Below are 26,364 nucleotides of genomic sequence, written 5' to 3' on the forward strand. Positions count from 1 at the left end.
ATTAACTAGCCATATTTATGTATGCATGTATGTGTATGTTATATACTAACAAATAATGAAACAACAATGTCAAAAAGCCAAAACACTACGCCACTCTCAGAGATGCTTTGCATAACATGCCTCAGTAACGAGTACTCTCTTCTTATGCTATTGTGAATGGTCTGTGTTTGCTCTTTCTCTGTTTGTTGCTGTTCTGCCTGTTCTTGTTGTTTTCTATGTATATGTATAATGATTATAAAATACAACATAAGCTTATGTTACACCTACACCTAGACATACACAAATTTTGTTTTTATTTATTCTTTTTTTTTTCTTTCTTATATATCGCTCGATCTCCGCTCTGGTAATTCATATTTGCGCGCCATATTTGTTTTTGTTTTTTTTTTTTTTGGTTTTTCTGGGGGGAGTTTTTTGGGGTTTCCTTTCCTTTTTGTTCAAACAACTGAGTAGGGAGGCTATACTTTTTTTGGTTTTGTTGTTGTTATAATTTCTCTATTAACCATTGCTTACATTTAGAATTTACCAAATAAAAATTGCTTTGCCACGTACTATGCCGCTATATGGGTGGCCGGAGGCAGCACATACGAGTAGAGGCCCGTTGCGGAGCCAGGAGCGGCCCCTGCTATAAGGGTTGTGGGTATGTGGTGGGTGGCAGCTATATTGGCGGCATTGTTGACATAATGATGCTGGCTGGCTGCTTGTTGGTGTTGATGTTGCTGCTGTGGCGGCGCTTGCTGCTGTTGTGGCTGTTGCTGATGCAAGGCCTGGGTAACGAAATGCTGATAATGTTGCTGTTGGGCCGCCGTGGCAGCTGAGGCTGCCGCCGCCGTTTGTTGCAGCTGTTGCTGGGCATGCTGGGAATGTTGGGAGTTATTGGCAGCCATAGCCGCCGCCGCAGCTGCTGCTGCTGCTGCCGCCGCTGTTGTTGTAATGGGTCAGGTTGGTGTTGTCATTAGAAATTGCTGATGCTGCTGATGATGGTGTTGGGCATGTTGCTGATGGGGCTGCATTTCACGTTCGATTTTTTTACTAAGTAAATCATGCCTTGATTCCATACCCGCTCCTCTGTAACAATGTTTGAAATTTTTTTCATAATTATTAATAAGTATTTAAAAGAGTTTCTTTAAGACTAGAAATATTAAAATTAGCTATTGAAAGTCAAGAAAAATACAAATTATATTTTTTTTTTCACAAAAATGCTAAGAAATCATGAAATGAGAAAAAGTGCTGAAAATGCTATAAAAAAAACGATATAACTATTGGGCAAAGTTGTAAATTTTATTATTATTAAAGGGGTAAAAAGAAAATATTTACTATATAAAAAGCTTAATACAAGTGCTAAAAACTTAAAAAATGTCTAAGAAAATTGCTTGATATAATAAAACAATAGGCTGATGATTTCAACAGCCAATGCCATTCTTATACCCACCACCGAGGGATGGGGGTATGTTTATTTTGCCATTCCGTTGGCAACACAACGGATATCACACTGTTTTTTCATGCCCAGAACATCGAGAGCATCTGACTGCTTAATGTACTAACTATCCTTTCCCCCCGAGAACTCAAACAATCATTTCTTCTAGAAAAGGGTACTAAAACAACTTTTTCTATTAGAAAAAGGTACTAAAACAACCCTTTCTACTAGAAAAAGGTACTAAAACTACACTTCTTCCAGCAAAGGTACTGAAGCTGCACTTTCTACTAGAAAAAGGTACTAAAACTAGCCCTTCTACTAGAAAAGGGTACCAAAAGTACGCTTTCTACTAGAAAAGAGTACTAAAACTATCCCCTTGACTAGAAAAGGGTACTAAAACTACCCTTTCTACTGGAAAAGGGCACTAAAATATCCCTTTCCACTAAAACAGGGTACTTAAACTACGTTTTCTACTTTAGGGAATGTTTTATCAAGATTTTGTTTTTAGAGAAAATTTCACTAAAATTTTGTCTATAGCGAAAATTTCATTAAAATTTTATCTTCAGGAAAATTTTTATTGAAATTTTGTTTTTTTTTTTTTTTTTGGGAAAATATGCTTAAAATTAGCCTTAAGGGAAAATTTCATTGAAATTTTGCGTTTAGGAAGATTTTCACTGAAATTTTATTTTAAGGGAATCTTTTATTGAAATTTAGTTTTTAGAGAAAATTTGCTTGAAAATTTCACTGAAATTTTGACTTTAGGGAAAAATTAATTAAAATTTTGTCTATAGGAAAAATTTCATTAAAGTTTTCTCTTTAGAGAAAATTTCATTAAAGTTTTCGCTTTCGCGAAAATTTCATTGACTTTTTCACTTTTGGGAAAATTGTTATTAGGGAACATTTCATTGAAATTTTGTCTTCATGTCTCAATGTGCCTCTATTACCTTTTCTTATTTGCAAGCTCATGTGTATAGTTTTCCTTTAATAGTAATTTAGCCCCCTACTGTGCCTATTCCAAGACTGATGTACAGCACACATCCAAAACAGTAGCCCATTTGAGTTTAAACAATTTCTCTTACGAGCTAAACTTTGAACAAAGTCGAATTGTTAAGCCATTACTTGTAGTTTATGCTGAAAGTATGTGAGCTTAGTGTTAAGCAAACATGTTTAAGGTCTGGTGATTTTAAACGATTTTTCTAGAGGTTTCATTTTACCAAGCTCAACTAAAAAGGGAACAATTCCAGTATGTAAACGGCAAAAACGCCCGGTTCGGTCAGACTCCCCTTTACTAAACGATAAACATTAAGTGTTAGTAACATCATCAGCAGCAGCAGTGAGTGGCAACAAAAACAGCTATAACCTAAGCATTCAGCAGATGTCTAACAACATAATGCATTTTTTATAAGCCATGGTAGTGTGCTGTAGCTTCTTTGCTGGCTGTAGGTGTTGGGCCCCAAAACTTCAATGGATTTTTACGATGCTGCTGGAGATGGTGTTAGTCTTTGCTTTGCTACTTCCTGTATTTATCCTTATTTCTACTCGTTGGCTCCTCTAACACAAGCAAATTTGCAAAAAAAAATCTCAATTTATATGTGCTTCCTCTTTTTTTGCATGTAAAACAAATTTTCCTTATATTTCTTTTTCTTTATTAAGAACATCACGAACAGTTTCTTTGGCCATTTCGCTTTTACCGGGTTTTTAGTATCACATAACATATCTGGAGGAATTTAAGTTTCGTTTTTTCTTGAGCATCAGAACGCAAGCTTCTTTACATTTAGGTTGTGTACCTATCAGTTTAATATTTATATTCACAGGGCGTGAGTAGATGAGCTAAAATCATTATTTCTATATTCCACCAATTGGTTTATATGAAATAAATAAAACAGGAAATTGTTAAAGATAGAGAGAAAGAAAGAGAGGAGTTTACAATTTTCTAAGATTAATTCAATTGAAAATTAAGGAAATTTTGTCTTTAGAAAGAAATTTATTCAAATCTTGTTTTTTGTGGCAAATTTTATAGACATTTGGTTTATCAGCAGAGAAAAGTTAACTAAAGTTTTGTTATTTAGGAAAAATTTATAGAAATTTAGCTTTTTAAGTAAAATTTTACTCAAATTTAGTTTTTAGCAAAAATTTTGTTTCCAGGCAAAACTTTATAGAAATTTAGTTTGAAAGGCAAATTTAACAGATATGTAAGGCACATTTTGTCGTTTAAATTTTGTTTTTCAAAAAAAAAAAAATCATTGAAATTTTTTTATTAGGAAAATTTAATTAAAAAAAAAACAACAAATGAAAAAAAATTATTGATCGATGAATCTTTGTATTTAGTAAGAACCATAGAAGAAAGAATTCAAAATAAGTGTTTTTTTATTTAATGCGCTATTTTAAGCGAATTCAGGCTCAAGAAGCTTTAATAATACGATTTGAGAAAAATTCCTTAATATCAAGTAAAAATTATTTCAGTGAAGGACATTCTTTCTTAAAAAGATGAAAAAAGAGATATAATGTATTCATTCCTAAAGTTAGGACAAAACCTTGTTCGATGTAGAGAAATATACTTAAAAATTTGTCTCAAAAAAAAATTTAAAAATTTTGGAACAAGTAAAAATTATTTCACTGAAGTTCATTATTCCTTAAAAAGATGCAAAAAGAGAAATAATGTATTCATTCTTAAAGTTAGGACAAAACCTTTTTCAATGTAGAGAAATATACTTAAAATTTTGTCTCAAAAACAAAAAAAAAAAAAAAAAAAAAATTTTGGAATTAGAAAAAAAATTCATAGAAATTTTGGTTTTAAAAATATTTCTCAGGAATGTTGAACATAGAAAAATGTCATTGAAATTTTGTAAAAAAAATAAAAATTTTTTCTTGATCAAAAGATTTTTGTAGAAATTTTGAACCACAGGAGCTAAACTTTAAAGTAAGGTGTATTCATTTTTCATAAAACAACGCATTACCACTGAAAAAGGATAAACGAGTATAATGTAAAAAAAATTCACTTAAGAAAATTTTTGTTAGAAGTCGAAAAATTAAATTCAGTTTTAACGAAAACTTAATAAAAAATACTAAAAAAAAAATTCTAATGAAAATTTTTTCTTCAAAAATGGAAAATTGAACTTAGCGTAAAATATCTTTGTCGAAATTAGTCTTTCGATAAAATTTCATTGACATTTGTAAGGATTTTGGTTGTTGTGACAGTGTGTTATACATTGAGGCGGCAGCCCTTGCCGATGAAGAACTTCATCGGGTCATTTCGGTACGCACAACCGGCTGCCACGGAATTGAAGGATTTTGGTAGTTAGTTCCAGCCATGGAAGCAAGACTTCAAAAAAAGGATTTTATTTTTAAATTTATGGCGCTATGTTTAACGATTTTAACGGCAATTTGACCTTTGCCAAAATATTTTGTCCTTTAGTAATAAAATACAAAGTTAAGTAGCTGTTGTACTACAATTTAAGAAAAAAATTTTCATATCAAGTAAAAAATATTAAAACATAGGAAACTTTTCTTTAAAATTATGGAAAAATTAAGGATTTTATCTTTAAAGTTATGGCGCTATGTTTAACGTTTTAAACGGTAATTTGACCTTTGTCAAAATGTTTTTGCCTTTAGTAATAAAATACAAAGTAAAGTAGGTGTTGTACTACAATTTAAGAACAAGAATTTCATATCAAGTACAAAAATATTAAAACATAGGAAATTTTTCTTTAAAATTATGGAAAAATTAAGTTAATTGTAAACATTATTTAAATTAAGGACAAATACTTTTCAGTGTGGAAAATTTGTTTTTTAAATTAAAATTTAAAAAATATTAGACAAATATATTTTATAAGAGAAAGTCGATTCAATATTCACACAGTTAACATTTTTTATTACCTCCAGAAGAAGATTGGCGAAATACCGAGGAATACCGAATAAAATTTCAAATTAAAAGAATTTTTTTCTTTAAATTACAAACCTACAGCAAAAACATCCTTGAAATTTGTTAAGTTCGGCCGGGCCGAACCCTGTGAACCCACCACCATGAATTCTGCTAAAATTTCCACAAATTATGGACATACCTCTATGGACATACACCTAGGCCAGTAATTGGCTTGTAAATACTGTAAAAAAAGTAACCTCTAAGAAGAAAATTTAAGTCAGGAATACTGTGCTTATAATAAATTCCCTAAGTCGATTCATGTATGGTGTTTTGTTCCCACCTAAGTTCTGAAAGCCGGGCAATGACATAAACTGGGCAATGATATGCCCTACATAATCTTTCACTTGCCATACCTATTTTGCATAAGCGAGCTCGTAGTCCTATGTGTCCCGTGATGATACCGAAAGCTATGCTGACCTCCATCTTATTTTCTTTCATCAATAGCCTCGTCTTCTTACGATACGGTTCTTCGGTATTTTCGTCGTCCTACCGACCGTTTCGCTGTTACGTTCGTTCGCTCACACCCTTAACTCGTACTGCGTCGACCCGAAAGGCTTCGAGTTGATGGCAGTCCTCTGGCATTCAGTGCCAAATCGTCTAGTTCATTCTCCCTTACCCCGCTATGGCCCGGCACCCAGACAATGCGGATCATGCAATTCTCAGAGAAGGCGTAAATCTCCTAATCTCCGCTTAAGGCAATCCGTGATCGCCCGCATTATACTCGGCAGTCGGAAACAGATTTCAGTACCCGGGTTCTCAATGTAGACCTCCAGCTTTGATCCATCAGTGTGGCATGAATTTCCAAATGGCAATACCAGAGTACTGTCAATCCAAGACTGTGCAGCAGTGCCTTGCACTCGACCTCAAGAGTCGGCGTATGCAACCGATCGGAAACCCCTTTCATTCCTTCTAGGCTTCCTATCGTCTCCTCGACTATATCGCAATGTCGTGACCTGCTCCTATCCTCTATTCATTCTCCCATCGCACAGTGGGATAACATTTCGAAAAAGATTTCTGCCTGTAAAATCTTCATTGTGATCCGATTTTCACAATCTTTTCTCAAAGGATAATGCTCAAAATTCCCTTCAAAAAAGTCCTCTTGAGGTACACAATATCTCCTCTGGTTTTGGGGAAATTCGACTTTAATTTTTTTTTTAACTGTGCAATTGTTGGAAGTCATAGCAAATCACACAAAAATTGCGATTTCCAGAGCCTCGAGATTCCAAATCGGGAGATCGGTTTACATAGGAGCTACATCAGGTGATGTACCGATTTGAATCGTATTTTGCATGGTAGATGCAATACTTAACAGAACCCTTCGTGCAAAAATTCATCCAAATCGGACAACAATTGCGATTTCCAGGGGCTTGAGATGCCAAATCAGGAGATCCTCTTATATGGGAGCAATATCAGGCTATAGACCAATTTGGATAGTAGTTGGCACGATTTGATATTGACTTCCAACAACTGTGCTGAGTATGGTAGAAATCGGTCTATAACCTGACATAGCTGTCATCTAAACCGATCTGGGATCTTGACTTCTTGAGCCGCTAGAGGGCACAATTCTTATTCGATTCGGCTGAAATTTTGTACGACGTGTTTTGTTATAACATTCAACAACTGTGTTAAGAATAGTTCAAATCGGTCCATATTCTGGTATAGCTGCCATATAAACCGATCTGGGGTCTTGACTTCTTTAGCCTCTACAGGGAGCAATTCCTATCCGATTTGGCTGAAATTTTGCATGAGGTGTTTTGCTATCACTTCAAACAACTGTGCCAAATATGCATCAATTCGGTCCATAACCTGATATAGCTGTCCTATAAACCGATCTGGGGTCTTGACTTCTTGAGCCTCTAGAGGGCGCCATTCCTATCCGATTTGGCTGAAATTTTGCATGCGGTGTTTCGTTATGACGTCCAATAACTGTATTAATAATGGTTCAAATCGGTTTATAACCTGATATAGCTGCCACATAAACCGATCTGGGGTCTTGACTCCTTTAGCCTCTAGAGGGCGCAATTCCTATCCGATTTGGCTGAAATTTTGTACAACGGCTTCTCCCATGACCTTCAATATACGTGTCAAATATGGTCTGAATCGGTCTGAATCGGTCTTCAGCCTGATACAGCTCCCCTATACACCAATCTCCCTATGTTACTTTTTGAGCCCCTAAAAGCCCAATTCTTATTCGATTTCGCTGAAATTTTACACAATTAGCATAGCAATTTTTTTCTCTTACCCTTTATTTGTCTAATAAGAGATACCGGGAAAGAACTCGTTTACTTTTAATTTTCCTCATTATTTCATATGAACTCCTTGGCTGCCATACGAAACAAACCATGAACTACAACATTAAATTACTCCCTCAATCATTTTGGGGTAGAAAAAAGAGAAGAAAAAAAAACTAAAGAAAGTTTTTCCTATACATTTTTGCTACAACTTTAATACAACAACTATAAAACATATGTATCATTGTGCGTGTAGCACGCATACGAATTGCTTACTTTATTTACAACATCGTTTGGAGCTCCTTGCTTGCTTTACAACAAATAGTTGGCTCGTGCTAAATGTAGACGTGATATAGTGGGGAAAGGAACTTTGGCAGGGGTTTCGGGAAAAAGGAAGGCAATGGAGAATGGGTACCCTGGTGTGGTGGCCATAAAATATGAAGCAGCATAGAGTAATAATAACAACAATGGATGAAATCCGACAAACCCAACACAAAAATATTGTATCGTATGCCATAGTAAAAATGAAATCACGTAGTCACGACAAATTGTTGCAAAATTGCTTAGTCCGAAGAGCGAATAGCAAAAACCATGTCTTTCTTTCTTCTATTATAAAATGTAGGTGGTGCTTATTTCCACTAAGCAAAATTATTAGGGCGGATTGTAAAAGTATAGTTTGCCACTTCAACTTTTTCTAAGACCAAGTAAAGTGTTCAATGTCATTTTTTTGTGGAACCACCCTAGGTTTTTGCCACACAATGTGATCCATAATAAGGGTTTTGCTTTCAAATGGTGTTGCTCCCCTTAAGTGTGTGTGTGTGTTTGTTCTGTTGTGTTGTGTGTGTGAGTGTGTGTGTATTGGTATTAACTGGTATTATTGTATACCACAGAGAGTACATTGAAATAAAAACAAAACATTAAATATTTATAAAAGTAAATTATAGCCACAGGGAATTTAAAAAGTTTTATTATTTGATACCACACCACACACTGCAATATTAAGAACATTTTGCTATTAATTTTTTTTTCCATACTGCTTATATAGTTGTTGTTGTATTTGTTTTTTTTTCATACCATTTTCAATTTTCAGTAGTAATTTTTATTGTTTAATTCAATTGTGGCAACTGATGTTGATGTTGTTTATTGTGTGTGTTTTTTGTTTTGTTTTGGTTTTTGTGAAAATATTAATTGAATTTTATTACTTTGGGGAGAAGGAGAAGCAAAAACGGAATATTCAATTTACTAGACGATAGTATCGAAGTATTGAGTACTTTTTTTTCAAAAGCAAAAACATTGGGAGATCTCATTTGAATAGGAGTTTTTGTCGTTTTGGTTTTATTGGAGTAAGGGCAGATAAAATAATAAGAATATGAGTACTTTTTATATATAAAATAGAACCGCGCTTTAGCTAAGCAACGAGAGTTTGCCGCAGTAGCACTCTGTAACAAGTAAAAGCGTGCAAAGTTCGGCCGGGCCGAATCTTATATACCCTCCACCATGGATTGCATTTGTCGAGTTCTTTTCCCGACATCTCTTCTTAGGCAAAAAAGGATATAAGAAAGTATTTGCTCTGCTATTAGAGCGATATCAAAATATGGTCCAATTTTATTCCAATCGGATAAGATTTGCGCCCTCTAGAGGCCCAAGAAGTCAAGACCCAAGATCGGTTTATATGGCAGCTTTATCAGGTTATGAACCGATTTGAACCATACATAGCAGTGTTGTTGGATATCACAACAAAACACGTCGTGCAAAATTGCATTCCAATCGGATAAGATTTGCGCCCTCTAGAGACTCAAGAAGTCAAGACCCAAAATCGGTTTATATGGCAGCTATATCAGGTTATGAGCCGATTTGAACCATCCTGGGCACAGTTGTTGGATATCATAACAAAACACGTCGTGCAAAATTTCATTGCAATCGGATAAGATCGGTTTATATGGCAGCTATATCAAAACATGGACCGATATGGCCCATTTACAATCCCAACCGACTTACACTAATAAGAAGTATTTGTGCAAAATTTCAAGCTGCTAGCTTTACTCCTTCCAAAGTTAGCGTGCTTTCGACAGACGGACGGCCGAACGGACATGGCTAGTTCGACTTAAATCTTCATGACGATCAAGAATATTTATACTTTATGGGGTCTCAGACGAATATTTCGAGTAGTTACAAACAGAATGACGAAATTAGTATACCCCCATCCTATGGTGGAGGGTATAAAAATTAAATTCTAAAAACCAGAGTTTTTTTTTTAAGTTCTCCCACACTGGAACGAACTTAAACATGGTCCTTCGAACCGGATCGGTTGCAATGATGCGATTTTCGATCCAGTGCGTAGTTTTTTGTGGATGGCGTTCAGTTTGTGCTTAGATGAGGTACTTCAAGCATCACGAGCTAGTGAACATGACTTCACGAGCCATTACCCAAGACTAACATTGTCATCGTCATGTTTCATCGCATGACACTAGGCTTTACGAGCCAATGACGAAATATTAGCTCTAAAGCCTGACTTAAAATGAGTGATATTTCCCCGGTCATCACATTAGCATTCAACAACAAAATTAGTGAGCTAAAAAATGACATTAAGGTCTTCCAAGGCGGAGAGTATGTTGATGCGACATCTGTTCTTCAACAACAAAACTTCCTCCACAACGCCATCTGCAGGATGTAATATGAACTTCTTCTTAAGAGCAATAGGTGGCAACGATCCGACTAGGACAACCTGTCATCTGATGGATCATTCATCTGTATTACGTCCGTCCATTTACCTTAAAATAAATGACGAAATGTTAGCTGTAAAGCCTGACTTGAAATGAGTGATATTTGCTCGATCATCGCATTACCAGCAAAAAAAAAAATTAATGAGCTAAAAGATGACATTACGGTCTTGCAAGGCGGAGAGTATGTTGAAGCGACATCTGTTCTTCAACAACAGAACTTCATCCACAACGCCATCTGCAGGTTGTAATATGATCATATCTTAAGAGCAGTAGGTGGCAACGATACGATAGGATAACTTGTCATCTGATGGATGATCATTCATCTGTATTACGTCCGTCCATTTACCTTAAAATAAAGTTTAAAAAATTAAATTCTAAAAACTAGAGTTTTTGTTCTTTTTTTAATTTCTCCCACTCTGGGAAGAATTTAAACACATGGCATATCAGAAATCGTGATCCCTCATGCCAGTCAAGATGTTTTTAAAACAGCACACACATGCCTAACTTTTTTAAGTTCTTTGTTATGCTATTCTTTGAATAGAAAACATTGAGTATGATCTCGAGCTGGAATATTTTTTGAAAAATCAGGAAGAATTATTTGAAAATTAAATAAGAATATGAAAAATTTTCAAATTTGAACCATGTCGAAAGGGGTCAGGAAACACTTTGAGGGTATAGCGAAGCCCACCTGGCCAGCTAGTGTAATAAAATATTTGGTCCAGCCAAACTATATGCAATTAAGCTTATGAAAAATGAATTTTAATAATAAATTCTCAGTTCGACTTGCTGTAAAAGATGTTATGCTTAGCCTAAAATAGAATTTCAATAATATTGACTGTATTTTTAAATATTTCAAAGGCAAGCAAACTTAAGATAACCTTAAAAAATATAACTCTGTAAGGCATTACATGTCTATGTTGCAAGCAACAAAATATGCATTCAACTAAAATTTTAAAATAACTCAAAATGTGCTTAGAACTAAAATTGCAACCAAAGATTATTTAGAAAATTTTACTGCTTTTGTTTTTTTTCTTCTTTTTCTATTTGAGGAGAAAAAGTACAAAGAAAAACAATACATACGTCTCTAAAAAGATGATTTTGGTGCTGTATTGGATGAAGTTGGTGCTGTTGTGAATTTACAACGACAGTAGTAGGCTGTGGTTGCATTGGTGTTGGTGGTGGTTGTGGTAGTGGTGGTAGTAGTGGTGCACTTGAACGATTACTATTAACAATTGTATTAGTTGCAGTAGTACTATTAGTATGGTTATTATTAATGGTATTGTTGTTGTTGTTGTTGTTGTTGCTGTTGATGGTGCTGTGACCATTAAACGTTGCTGCTGCAGCAGCAGCTGCCATGGAGACAGCGGTCATGCCCAAGGGAGATGCGGTGGCATGTTGCTGCGGTGCCAGTGGTGACGCCGACATGGCTGCTGTAACACAATTCAGATATTGATGTGGGGTTGCCACACTAGCTTGACCTGCAGCTGTGGCTGGTGAGGGTGGTGGCAACATTATCTGACCATAGCCAGCCGGATTGGCATAACCATTCAATATCAGCAATTGGGGCGGACCAGCATTCGATGGGGAGGCTGCCAACATGGCCGAGCTGGGCGGATTGATAAGAGTCATAGTGGGTGGTGGAGCCGGAGGTGGGGGAACAGCACCAGCAGCAGCCGCGTTAATTGTGGCGTTCATATTATTTAAAATTTTATTGGCCCCATTTAGCAACTGCTGCTGCTGCTGTTGTTGGTAGTGATGCTGCTGGTGCTGGTGATGATGGTGGCTGTGGACCATGGAGGAGCCATCGTTTATCATTTTGCTTTTGGCAAACTCAATGCGTATGGAGCCACGGTCCGATGATAGCAGATATTTGCCCTGCAATTGTTGCATGGCTGTGGCCGCACTGGAGGCATCTTTGAACTCTATAAATGCCACCGGATGATTTGCATTGGACATATAGGGCGATGACGATGAGGCTGATGAGGCCGCCGAGGATAATGATGAGGAAGGTGATGACAAAGTTGCCCCATTACCTTGAGGGCCATTAATAAAATACTGTTGCTGTTGTGGCTGTCCATTAAAAGCGGCTGCATTGCTGTACGAATTTGTGCTACAACTTGTTGATGCTGAGTTGCCATTGTTGTTGTTGTTGTTATTATTCATATGTTGTTGGCTATTATTGCTGTTGTTATTGTTGGTTGTTGTATTATTACAATTTGTATTGGTGATAGAAGTAGTAGAAGTGGTAGTGGTGGTGGTAGTAGTAGTAGTAGAAGAAGTGATATTGTGCGTACCTTTTGTGTGCATTCGTAGGCGACAAAAGCCAGGCATACTGTGCAATATTTTTTTTTTTTTGGTTTTTTTTTTGTTTGTTATTGTTTTATATATATTCATATTTATATATATATATATGAGTAAAATAAATAAATGAAAAAGTTATTGATTTTAATGGGTGATAATATGTAATTAATACATGTGGTATTATTGTTATGATTTTTTTTATATATATATAATTGATTTGTTATAAACAAAAACAATATAAAAAAAATAATTAAATGTAATTGTATGGGGTTTGTTTAGGGTTCTTTGGTGTATGTTGTGCGATTGTGGTTAAAAATAATCAAAAGAATGTAAAACAAACTCAGTAACAATGCGAAAGTTTTTTTTTTTTTTGTACGATTTTGGGCAAACATGGACAGTTAAAAGAAAATATATTTTAATTTTAATAAACAGGAACCACACTCAAGAAATTAGTCTGCTGATGGCAGCAAACACTTTCTGCTGATATTAAATTAAATACCTTAAACTTTGGAATGAATCCATACAAAATTTTTGTAATCTAAACCAGTAAGGAGAGGGAAAAGTCGGGCGGTGCCGACTTTATAATACCCTACAACTGCACTATAGGCACATGGTTGGCGCTATATCTAATTCTGATGGGTTATTAAACAATCCGCATCAAATTTCGAGCAAATATGTCGAAACTCTAATAAATACGGTTGACAAATGACAACATTATTGCAAATTAGCCAAAATCTGGCGAATATATATATGGGAGCTATATCTAAATCTGAACCAGTTTTGACCAAACTTCTTAGATATTGCAATAGGCGTCGAGGAAAGAGTTGTGCACAATTTTGTCACGATTGCTGGATAAATACGCTTGCAGTGACTCTAGAAGTGAAAATCGGGCAAAATACATATATGGCAGCTATATAGAAATCTGAACCGATTTCTATAAAATTCACCAGGAATATTAAAAGACAGAAGGAGATCCCTCCTGCCAAATTTTGAGAGAATCGGTTAACAAATGAGCACTTTATTGCAATATTAGTCCAAATCTGACGAACATATATATGGGAGCTATATCTAAATCTGAACCGATTTCCATTAAATTCACCAGTAATGTCGAGAGTCATAAAAAAGTCCTTTCTGCCAAATTTTGAAAGAATCAGTTAACAAATGACCATTTTATTGCAAAATTACTGCAAATCGGACGAACATATATATGGGAGCTACATCTAAATCTGAACGGATTTCGAGCAAACTTTACAGATATTGTAAAAGTCGTCCAGGAAGGCGTTGTACAAAGTGTTGGGAAGATTGGTCCATAAATGCGCTTGCAGTGACTCTAGCAGTGCAAATCGGATGAAATACATATATGGCAGCTATATATAAATCTGAACCGATTTCCATGAAATTCACCAGTAATGTCGAGAGTCATACAAAAAACCTTTCTGCCAAATTTCCAGAGAATCGGTTAACAAATGACCATTTTATTGCAAAATTACTGCAAATCGGACGAATATATATATATATATGGGAGCTATATCTAAATCTGAACCGATTTCCATTAAATTCACCAGTAATGTCGAGAGTCATAAAAAAGTCCTTCCTGCCAAATTTTGAGAGAATCAGTTAACAAATGACCATTTTATTGCAAAATTACTGCAAATCGGACGAACATATATATGGGAGCTATATCTAAATCTGAACGGATTTGGAGCAAACTTTACAGATATTGTAAAAGTCGTCGAGGAAGGCGTTGTACAAAGTGTTGGGAAGATTGGTCCATAAATGCGCTTGCAGTGACTCTAGCAGTGCAAATCGGATGAAATACATATATGGCAGCTATATATAAATCTGAACCGATTTCCATGAAATTCACCAGTAATGTCGAGAGTCATACAAAAAACCTTTCTGCCAAATTTCCAGAGAATCGGTTAACAAATGACCATTTTATTGCAAAATTACTGCAAATCGGACGAATATATATATATGGGAGCTATATCTAAATCTGAACCGATTTCTATGAAATTCACCAGTAATGTCGAGAGTCGTAAGAAAATCCTTCCTGCCAACTCTTAAGAGAATCGGTTAACAAATGACCATTTTATCGCAAAAATACTGCGAATCGGACGAACCTATATATGGGAGCTATGTCTAAATCTGAACCGATTTCAAGCAAGCTTAACAGATATTGAAAAAGTTGTCGAGGAAAGCGTTGTATAAAGTTTTGGGAAGATTGTAAATAAATGTGCTTGCAGTGACTGTTGGAGTGAAAATCGGGCTTTATATAACAGCTATATGTAAATCTGAACCGATTTTTTCCAATCTCTATAGGCTTTGTCTGTATCAAATTTGAAGACGATCGGATGAAACCTGCGACCTATAGGACATATGGACGGAAATAGCTAAATCGAATCGAATCGATCCGCATACTTATCAATTGGTCTATCTCTCTTCCTTCTGGGCGTAATAAACAAATGCACTAAGTTATAATACCCTGTACCACAGTAGTGTTGTAGGGTATAATAGGTTAGGTTAGGTAAGAGTGGCAGTCCACACTTAGACAATTTTGTTTAAGTTCCATTGTGATACCACAGCAGACAGACCAAGGATTCTGGCGGGAATCGAACCCACGACCCCTGCACTGGTAATCCAATCATTTAATTTTTCTTATTTTATTTTGTTTTATTTTGTTTTATTTTTTTTATTTTGTTTTATTTATATTTTATTTTATTTTATTTTATTTTATTTTTTTTTAGTTTATAATGTTTCTTTTCTTTTCATTTCATTTTATTTATTTTATTTTATTTTTTTATTTTATTTTATTTTTTTATTTTATTTTATTTTATTTTATTTTATTTTATTTTATTTTATTTTATTTTATTTTATTTTATTTTATTTTATTTTAACTCCTTCTAAAATTGAACAGCAGACATTTTCATCAAACAACAGACTATTTAGCAGGCAGCCTGCTGGTCTGAATTTGCAAACTTGTTGCCATAATAGCAGATCTGCTGTTGTAATAGCAGCAAAATTAAGTACTAACAGCCAGCAGACAGTATCTGCTACTTTCAGCAGACATTTTTCTATGAGTGTAGAACTCCATCACGATCGCGAATTGGTTTCAGTGGCATTATTGCACATTATACCATGTGCAACTTATAAATCATATTATTTCTACAATATATAATACCTTCACTTAATTGTCATTTGCCCTTTTATACCCACCAACTAAGGATGGGGACATTTTCATTTTGTCATACCGATTTCGCTGAAATTTGGCACAATTAGCTATATTAGTCCCTTTGGCTTTCGTAGCGAATATGGTTTAGATCGGCTTAAATTTGGAGGCCGACGTAAAGCAGAGATTAGGATGTCCGCCTTTGAGGCTGAACGCCTGGGTTGGAATCCTGTCGAGAACATCAGAAACAAATTTGTAGCGGCGGTTATCCCCTCCTAATGCTGGCGACATTTGTGGGGTAATTTGCCATGTAAAAACTTGTCCCAATAGAGGTATCGGTCTGCAGCACACCGTTTGGGCTCGGCAATAAAAATGGGGCACCTTATCATTGAGCTTAAACTTGAATCGGACAGCACTTATTTATATGTGAGAAGATTGCCCCTGTTCCATAATGTAATGTTCATGGGCAAATTTGAATTTGCAAATTTGGATATAGCTGCCATATTTACCGATCTCACGATTAGAGTGCTTGGACCCTTAAAAGACGCATTTGTTAACTGAGTTCTCTGAAATTTGACATAGTAAGCTGTGTTAGGCTTTTCAACGTCCATGTTAAATATGGCCTAGATCCGTCTTTGTTTGAATGTAGCTGTCATATATACCGACCACCCGATTTAAGTTCTTGGGCCCATAATAGGCCCTTTTATTACTCGATTACGCTAAAAATTTGGCACAATGAGTTGTGTTAGCCCCTTGACTTTCGAATTGAGAATGGTTAAGATCGGGCTATATATGGATACGAATTCTCAATTTAAGGTTTTGGCTCCATTAAAGGTAATTTTATTATCCGATTTCTCAGAATTTTGGTACTGTGAGCTGTATTAGGTCCTTCAATATCCGTGCTGAGTAGCGGTCCATATTTGGAGACAGCTCCCATATAAACAATCTCCCGTATTGGACATATGGGCCCAATAAAAGTGAATTTTTTCCCGATTAATTATCCAAGGTGGCGGAGGCCACCGTATTTATCCAAGGTGGCGGAGGCCACCGTAGCGCAGAGGTTAGCATGTACGTCTATGACGCTGAACGCCTGTATTCGAATTCTGGCGGGACCATCAGAAAAAATTTTCAGCGGTGGTTTTTCTCTCCTAATGCTGCAACATTTGTGAGGTACTATGCCATGTAAAACTTCTCTCCAAAGAGGTGTCGGACTGCGGAACAACGTTCGGACTCGTCTATAAAAAGGAGGCCCCTTATCATTGAGCTTAAAACTTGAATCGGACTGCACTCATTGATATGTGAGAATTTTGCTCTTGTTCCCTAGTGGAATGTTCATGGGCAAAATTTGCAATTTTGACATTGAGTTGTTTTAAGTCTCCCGATATCTGACGCAAATTTGGTTAAGATCGGACCATATTTAGATATAACTGCCATATAGACCGATCTGCCGATTTGGGGTCTGAAGCCCATAAAATCGGACTGCACTCATTGATGTGTGAGAAGTTTGGCCCTGTTTCTTAGTGGAATGTTCAGGGGCAAAAATTGCAAAAATTTGCAATATCCCAGGTGGCGGGTATTCAAAGTTCGGCTTGGCCAAACTTAATGCTTTTTTTTCGTGTTTAAATTAAAATACTGTCAAAATGTTTCTATCTACTAAGTGTTTATGGGTTTGTTTTGTACAATGATTTAAATAAAAAGAAAATACTTTTGTTGTGTTTTTTTTTTTTTTGAATCTTCTCAATATGTCGCTCAACAACAATGGTGCAGGTTTTTCATGGTGTAACATTGTGTTTCAAAGTGTAAAATATTTTCCTTATTTTTCGTTTTTCTTTGGCTCAATAAAATGTTCATAATTAAGTGATTTCAATCTTAAAGGTTAGTCAAAAGTTTTAATGTTTTGTTAAAAGGAAAACTTACCTAGAGAAAACTTCTTTCAGTTCATGCTCGGACACAAACTGGCCCAGATTGGCTACAAACAATGTCGAACATGGTGCATTGGCAGCCAAAGGTGGATTATTCGGATGCGTTGCATTATTTGTAGAACCAACTGGGCTCGCTAGAGCGGGACTTGATAAAAAAGGATGATGTGCGTGTGGGCCACCGGACGGTGGGGCGCCACCTCCGGGACCGGTGGCAGCACTGCCTGGTGCTAGACCGGCGGCAGCAGCTGCTGCTGCAGCAGACATATGCATAGAAGGATGTATAGCTTGGGTTGTTTGATGATGTTGCGGCATTGTCATTTGGGTCTAAAATAAAAACAAAAGGAAAAAATGTAGAAAAAAAATCAAAAAAAAAAATTGTTATTTATTGAATTTATACTCACTTGATGCATAGGCTGTTCCATAACTTTATCTGTATTTAGTCAAAGATAAGAGCGTACTGGCACTTGAGGATGCAGTGCCGGATGTACCAGTGTGGCATGCTGCAGGGCCGCAGCTCCCGGTAGTTCAGCGGCTGCCGCTGAATAGGCTAACGGATGATGCCATAACTCGGGTCCGCCCGGAAAGAAGGGACCGCCCAAATCTACAGTTTGGTTATGAGAGAGAAAATAATTGTCTTTTGTTAAAAAACAATCGAAAACGAGAAGAAGGGGAAAAACAAATATTTGCGATAAATTATCAATAGTAAAAAAAATAAATTTTAAATTATTTTATTTTTTTTTTTGTTTTTGGTTTTGGTTTTTGTTGAGAGGGGAATATGTTTTTTTTTTTAAATAGTTTTCCTATTGCTTTATGGGGTTTTGTTGTTAAATTTTGGACTGGGGTTATAGACAAATTCAAGGCGTTTTTTGTTTTAAAGGGCATTGGCTTAGGGCATTTCTTTTAAAGGGATTTTAGGCCAATTTTTAGAGACAATTATTTACAATATTTTGGAGGGAGTAAAGGTAACAAAGAAGTCAGATATGATTCAAGGCCAACATAGATTTCAATGTTTTTTTTCAGCAGTGAACATTTTGTCATTCAATATTTGAGACGTATAGAAGAAATCGCTAATATTTCGGTTTTTTAAAAGATTTTGCAACATTTTTCCTTTTTTTATGAAAAAGATATTTGAACATTGATTAAACCCTCCCGATTTCCGACTAGAATATGGTTCAGATCGGTTTTTATTCGATATAGGTGCCATATAGACCGATCTGCCGATTAAGGGTCTTAAGCCCATAAAAGCTGCTTTCTTTACCTCATTTCGCTGTAATTTAACACAGTGACTTGTATTAAGCCTCCCGTCAGCATAAGGTCCAGATTAGACTATATATAGTAATAAAGCTGCCATATAGACTGATCTTCCAATTTAAGGTCTTTATGCCATCAAAAGCGGATATGTTGCCCGATTTCACTGAAACTGTGACTTGTATAAGAGTTCTCGGTACCTGAATCAAATATGATCCAGATCAGCTTATATTTGGACATAACTATGGATATGGTAGTGGAGTAGTTATAAAATAAGATGATGAATATATCCATGGTGGTGCGTATCAAAAGTTCGGGCATGACCGAACTTAATACGTTTTTACTTGTTTTTTTATACCCTCCACCGTAGGATGGGGGCATATTCATTTTGTCATTCTGTTTGCAACATATCGAAATATTCATTTCCGATCCTATAAAGTATATATATTCTTGATCAGCGTAAAGATCTAAGAAGATCTAGCCATGTCCGTCCCTCTGTCCGTCTATCTGTTGAAATTACGCTGCCGTCTTTAAAAATACAGATAATGAGCTGAAACTTTGCACAGTTTCTTTTTTTGTCCATAAGAAGGTTAAGTTCGAAGATGGGCTATATCGGACTATATCTAGATATAGCCCCCATATAGAACGATCCGCCAATTTAGGGTCTTAGGCCCATTAAAACCACATTTATTATCCGATTTTGCTGAAATTTGGGACAGTGAGTTGTGTTAGGCCAGTCGACCACCTTCTTCAATTTGGCCCAGATCGGTCCAGATTTGTATATAGCTGCCATTCAGACCGATCTCTCGATTAAAGGTTTTGGGCCCATAAAAGGCCCAATTTCGCCGAAATTTGAAAAAGTGAGTTGTGTTGCATTTTTCGACAACATTCTGCAATTTGGCCTAGATTGGTCCAGATTTGGATATAGCTGCTATATAGACAGATCTCGCGATTTAAGGTATTGGGCCAATTAAAGACACATTAATTGTCCGATTTTGCCGACATTTGGGACAGTGAGTTGTGTTAGGCCCTTCGTCAGCCCTCTTCAATTTGGCTCAGATCGGTTCAGATTTTGATATAGCTGCCATATAAACCGATCTCTCGATTTAAAGTCATGGCCCCATAAAAGGCACATTTAAAATCCGATTTTGCTGAAATTTGACACAGTGACTTTTGTTAGGCTTTTGACGTCCGTGTCGTATATGGTTCAGATCGGTCTATATTTGGATATGGCTACCAAAAAGACCAATATTTGGTTCTACAAAATTGACCAATGACTTGTACTTATTAGACCACTCAATAGCCGTGTCGGATTTGTTCCAAAACGGATCATATCTCGCTATAGCTGCTAGGGGGGCATAAATTATGCATTTTTCATCGGATTATGACGAAAGTTGGTTTGCATATATACTCAAGGCGGTGGGTATCCAAAGTTCGGTCCGGCCAAACTTAATACGTTTTTAATTGTGTTTTTTTTTTTTGTTTTTTTTGTAGTGAAAAAGGAAAGCCAAAGATCACAACACACCAACCACTGTGTCCTATGTTTCGTCTTTGGTTAGAAGGCTTTTCAACCATAATAGGTGTGAAGGCTTCAAGGATCATATAATCGATAGGTTGTACTTATATCGAATATACCGCAAAAACGTGTCTACGATGTTAGCACAACTCTAGCACAAGTTTTGATAACTTTCACACTAGCTGTTCTCTTCCACCGCATGTATTTTTCTTTTTAGTGGTAGACTTTTAATATTTGTGCATCTAATGGAAGTTGCTTTGATGGCTTCGAATGCCAGACAATGGTTTTCGCTGCAGCTAAGTGTGTCCAGGCTCGAATCCCGGCCCGATCCCGAAGGTAGAATAAGGGCAGGTCATACCATCGCGGTATAATCGAAGCAACGATAGGAAACCTGAAAGGAATTGAATATCTGAAACGAAATTTGACGTCAAGGGCGAGCCACTGCTGCCAGCGGTACAGTCATGGATTGAAGGAACTCTGGTATGGCATCTGGCATCTGGCATGCTTAACAGATGGATCAAAGCTAGAGGTAAGAGTGGGCCTGGGGTCTACACTGAGAAACCAGGGAATGAGATCTGTTTTCAACTGCTTGACCATAATACGGTCCTGCAGGTGGAGATCTGCTCGATCACTTAATACGTGAGGCGAGTAAACTGGCCAGCATGCCAATAACAGGTAACAGGTCACAAACAGCCTTGGAGTTTAAGAAGGTGATCAACGCCTTCTCTGAGGATGGCACAAGTGCCGTGCCACAGTGGTGTATAATGAGGAAATGAAAGAGCAGCCGATTTGGCAGTGAAGGCCAGAAGACTGCCATCAATAATCTAGGTTAACCCGAAGCCTTTCGGGGCGACGCAGTCCCAGTTTAGAGCGTGGGCGAAGTACGCTCATGTAACACAGTGGAACAGCGAAAAGGTCTGTAGAACGACGAAAATCCTATGGAGAGATCCGCACCATGGGAAAACGAGGCTATTACTGCAAAGAAGTAAGAAGGAGGTCGGTATTATAACGAGACACATAGGACAACGAGCTCACTTATGCAACATCGGTGCGGCAAGTGATAGCATGTGTAGGACATGTGGGGGAAAAAAAAATTATTGCCCGGCTTTCGCGGCTCACAGACATCAGCTCTTAGGTGAGTACACAATACCAGACATGAACCAATTTAGGGGCCTGGTATGGAAAACAATTAGGGATTTTGTAAGTAGCACGGAATTCCTATCTTAAATTTCCTGTTTCAAGGTTATTTTTATTGTTTAAAGCGCATAATAACCTGATTACTGGCTTAGATGTATGGCCATAGTGGCATGGGGCTGATTAATATCCGCACCCTCTTTACAGGCTTTCATTTTCCCTTGCAAGAACATAATTGATCATTAAACTCAACTCGAAAGACAAGAGAAAAAAATTTGCTCACTTTCGGAGAATATTTTCAAAATTTTAATTTCATCAAAAAAACCTAAATATTTTTTTTTTGAAATTTTATTTTCACAAAAATAAGATTAATTTTTGTAGTAAATATGTAGTTGGTCTTAAATTGTTTATACCAAGTTTTTGTTAAAAAATTAAATCAAATTTATGTAAGGCTGTAAAAAATAAAACACGATATAAAAATACATTTTTTGTTTTTATCAATTGAACCAATAACTCTTTGTTACCTCATGCCCTTATAATTGTGGGGCAAAAGAAATCATCAAATATCGCCCATATTGCCTTTGCTTAGGTTCTGTGTTTACTGACTCAAGTTCGTTGCTTAAGTCTTTTGTTTTATGCTCTTCAAAACTTTCCCCAGCTAAGGGGTCTGAGAGAGCAAAAGAGCGTACATATTATACGACTTGTTCTGTCTCAATTACTTGTGTAGATGGCAGTGTGTGTATGTGTAATTGTGGATTGTACCAAGTGTACACAAGTGTTTGTTCGTACATGTGAGTAGGTGTGAGTGAGTACTTGGGGTGTTTGAGATTCTCTGTGTATGTGTAAATGTGAGAGGGTTTTGGCACTTGTGTCGATTGAGTGTTTTTTTTTTATTTCTTCTTTACTTTGAAAGGGATTTTAGAGGGAAATTGTCGTGGGTGAAAAGTGAGAGAAGTAATTGTATATATATATATAGAGAATATATAATCATTTTCAGTTTCAAGTGCTGACATTAATCAATGCTTGGATTTTGATGTTGGTTTTTGTTGTTGTTGTTGCTATTGTTTTATTAGTACATAGAAAAAAGGAGCATTGGATTTTTTAAGAGCTTGTTTTTTTTGATGTTGTATAGATTTCTTTCTAAATGAATATTGATAAATAAGATTGAATTGAAAGTGCTTTATTGGAAAGCTTGAATTGTTGATTATTTATTTAGTTTATCTATTTTTTTGTTTTGTTAATAACTTTTTTTTCAAACATTTCTGGCATTAGAAGAGTTTTTTTCTTTTAATAATTACAAAAATAATATCTCAAAACACAAAAAACAACAAAGGAAACTGAGCTAAAGTGCGTTTTTTTTGTTCCAATTAAATTTTTCGTATATAAAACTAAAACCATTTTTGTAGTATTTATATTTTTACAAAAACAAAAAACTCAACAAAAACAAAAAAACCAAAAAGAAGTAAACCAAATAAAAACTTCCAACAAAACTACACAAAATAACAGAAAGCAAAATTAATGAACAAATAAAAAAAAAAAAACAAATACAACTGTGTTAAAAAAAAACCAAAAATTAGAAATTAATAAACAGAAAACATTGCTTTTGGAAAATTTGTTTTTGTTTTTTTGGTTTTTTTTTTACTTAAATTTTACTTACGTCCAGTGAGTGGGTGCATCAATGCAGGATGTGAGGCTGTTGTCGCTGTATTGGGCTGTGGTTTGGGTTTGCTCACTTTCGTGTTACTCTTGGCGAATTCCAAGCGTATTGTTTGGGGCATATCGGGATCGAAGCGTACACCCTGCTGTAAATTTAATAATACAGCGGTTGGTATTTGGTTTTCATAATTTCGGGGTTTTTGTGATTTTTTTTTTTTTTTTTTTTTTGAGGAAAAGTGTTATTTTTGTATATATAGATAATTTTAATTGTAAGTTATTTTGTATTTCTTCGAATGTTTTGGATTCTTCTCTTTTATTTAATTTGTTTTGCAAAAATTGAAAAATATTTGTTAAAAAAAAATTTCGGACTTTCAAAAGATTTTGGTATTTCGTTTTATTTCAATGTCTTAACAATTCGCCAAAAATAATATTCATTTATTTAATGCTATGGTGTGTGTTTGGTTCTTTGGTTGTATGATTAGTATTTTTCTTTCGTTTTTTTTTTTTTTGGCATACTAACTGAGGTCTCATTCAGTTTGGGGGGGGAGGAGAAGGGTTTGGTGCTCTTTTGGGGCTTTAAATAATGCAGATGCTAGGTATAAAGGAACAAAACTGTGCTAATTCTTGATTTTGAATAGCTGATGTCATAACTCTATGAAATTATTAAAAGGGGAGAAAGACTTAAAATGTGGGGCCAACAAAAATATTTTAATTCCTAATAATTTTTGGAGTTGTCTTACCAATTTAAAATGTGTTTATGTTATTTTATGTTTTTTTTTTATTTTTCATACTATTTTGTTATTCCTTTTATACCATTTGGGTTCTTTTAATTTATTTTGGTTGACATTTCATTTATTTATTTATTTTTTATATTTAAAAACTATATTATTATTATTATATTTTTTTTTCATTTCAAACTTCAAATTTTGTCTGTTTTTATACCCTCCACCGTAGGATGGGGGTATATTTATTTCGTCACTCCATTTGTAACACATCGAAATATTGATATGGGACCCAAAAAACCATATATATTCTCAATCGTGTTGACATTTTAAGTAGAGATGTGCACGAGAGTGATTTTTCACTCATGCTCACGCACGCCCACGACCACAAAATATTGCTCACGCACGACTTGTTTATGTCGACTTATGTTTACGCATGCACACGAGACAAAAATTGTATTCATGCACGACTCAAGAAACAATCATGACTCCTGAGAAAATCACGACTCCCAGGAGAATCACGACTCACGAGGCTTTCACGACTTACAAGAAAATCACGACTCACTGGACACTTACGAGAAAACCACGACTCACGATTCAAGGTTAAATAAATATTTTTTCATGAAGCGAATAATAAGCACATGAACGTACGAATATTGATGTATAAAATCTATCAGAGCTGCCTAACCACTTATTGGGTTGCCCAAAAAGTAATTGCGGATTTTTCATATAGTCGGCGTTAACAAATTTTTTCACAGCTTGTGACTCTGTAATTGCATTCTTTCTTCTGTCAGTTATCAGCTGTTACTTTTAGCTTGCTTTAGAAAAAAAGTGTAAAAAAAGTATATTTGATTAAAATTCATTCTAAGTTTTATTAAAAATGCATTTACTTTCTTTTAAAAAATCCGCAATTACTTTTTGGGCAAATATTTGCTCTTTATTTTTTTACTTTATCGTTATTTTTTCACTTGTTAGTCGTGATTTTTTTGTGAGTCGCAAGTGTTTCATGAGACGTGAGCGTCTCGTAAGTATCTCGTGAGTGGTGATTATCTCGTGAGTCGTAATTAGTTTCGTGAGCAAAATTTCACTCACCCACACTCACGCACGAAGAATTTTAATTCAATCACGGTCACGCCCTATCACGTGATTGGATTTGGATCTTCTTCACGAATCATGTGACGCACGCGTGACACGACAACTCCCGAATCATGTGCATACCTTTACTTCTAAGTCGATTCAGGCCTGTCTGTCCGTCCGTCTCTCGCGTGACACGATAACTCTCGTGCATGCGTTTTATTCTAAGTCGATTTAGCAATGACTGTAGAGTCCCAGTGAGAGGCCGGGCGGCACCGACTCTTGCACAAATACTAAGTGCCTACGATGCTCAATATGACAAGGCAAGTTATCGGCGCCTTTAAATAACTAATGGCCATCTTGTTCCCGCGGCGATCGGAACGAGCTTGCTCACCTACAGGAGCTTGACGAGGATTGCCACCTCCACACGAAAATGTGGCAACAACAACAACTGTGGTACAGGGTCCTATAACTTAGTGCATGTGTTTCTAAGACCCAGAAAAGGGAGAGCTAGACCCATAGATAAGTATACCAATCGACTCAAAATCACGTTTTGATTCAAATCGAATATTTCCCTCTGTCTGCCCATGTAAATTTGGGTACAAAGTGTGGATCGCAATTTTCATCCGATTGTTTTCAAATCTGTTACAATAAATTTTTTGTCCTAGAGACGAAAGCTATAGAAATTGAAAGAAATCCGTTCACAAAATGGTTGGATGCCACCGTAGCGCAGAGGTTAGCATGTCCGCCTATGACGCTGAACGCCTGGGTTCGAATCCAGGCGAGACCATCAGGAAAAACTTTCAGCGGTGGTTTTCCCCTCCTAATGCTGGCAACATTTGTGAGGTACTTTGCCATGTACCCATCAACATTCCACTAAGGAACAGGGGCAAACTTCACACATATCAATGAGTGCAGTCCGATTCAAGTTTAAGCTCAATAATAACGGGCCTCCTTTTTATAGCCGAGTCAGAATGGCGTGCCGCAGTTCGACACCTATTTGGAGAGAAGTTTTACATGGCATAGTTCCTCACAAATGTTGCCAGCATTAGGAGGGGAAAACCACCGCTGAAAATTTTTTTATGTACCCTCCACCCTAGGATGGGGGTATACTAATTTCGTCATTCTGTTTGTAACACCTCGAAATATGCGTCTAAGACCCCATAAAGTATATATATTCTTGATCGTCATGACATTTTATGTCGAACTAGCAATGTCCATCCGTCCGTCTGTCAAAAGCACGCTAACTTTCGAAGGAGTATAGCAAGCCGCCTAGCCGTGGGTCGGTTGGGATTGTAAATGGGCTATATCGGTCCACGTTTTGATATAGCT

The 26,364-nt window shown here is 36.1% G+C and overlaps 1 protein-coding gene across 1 annotated transcript in view; it reads right to left on the reverse strand.

Moving 5' to 3' along the window:
* Positions 1-975: 975 nt before the first annotated feature.
* The window catches only part of LOC106083160 (protein couch potato), a gene marked incomplete at its 5' end in the record, with an annotated part of 330,205 nt that continues 304,816 nt past the window's right edge, over positions 976-26,364 (reverse strand). The window contains 6 exon segments of the mRNA XM_013246021.2: positions 976-1,065; positions 11,371-12,323; positions 12,585-12,622; positions 17,678-18,006; positions 18,084-18,283; positions 23,238-23,382. Coding sequence (XP_013101475.2) covers positions 1,039-1,065; positions 11,371-12,323; positions 12,585-12,622; positions 17,678-18,006; positions 18,084-18,283; positions 23,238-23,382 — 1,692 coding nt within the window.

The sequence above is a fragment of the Stomoxys calcitrans genome, chromosome 2 (assembly GCF_963082655.1).
Source record: "Stomoxys calcitrans chromosome 2, idStoCalc2.1, whole genome shotgun sequence".
Classification (NCBI taxonomy): domain Eukaryota; kingdom Metazoa; phylum Arthropoda; class Insecta; order Diptera; family Muscidae; genus Stomoxys; species Stomoxys calcitrans.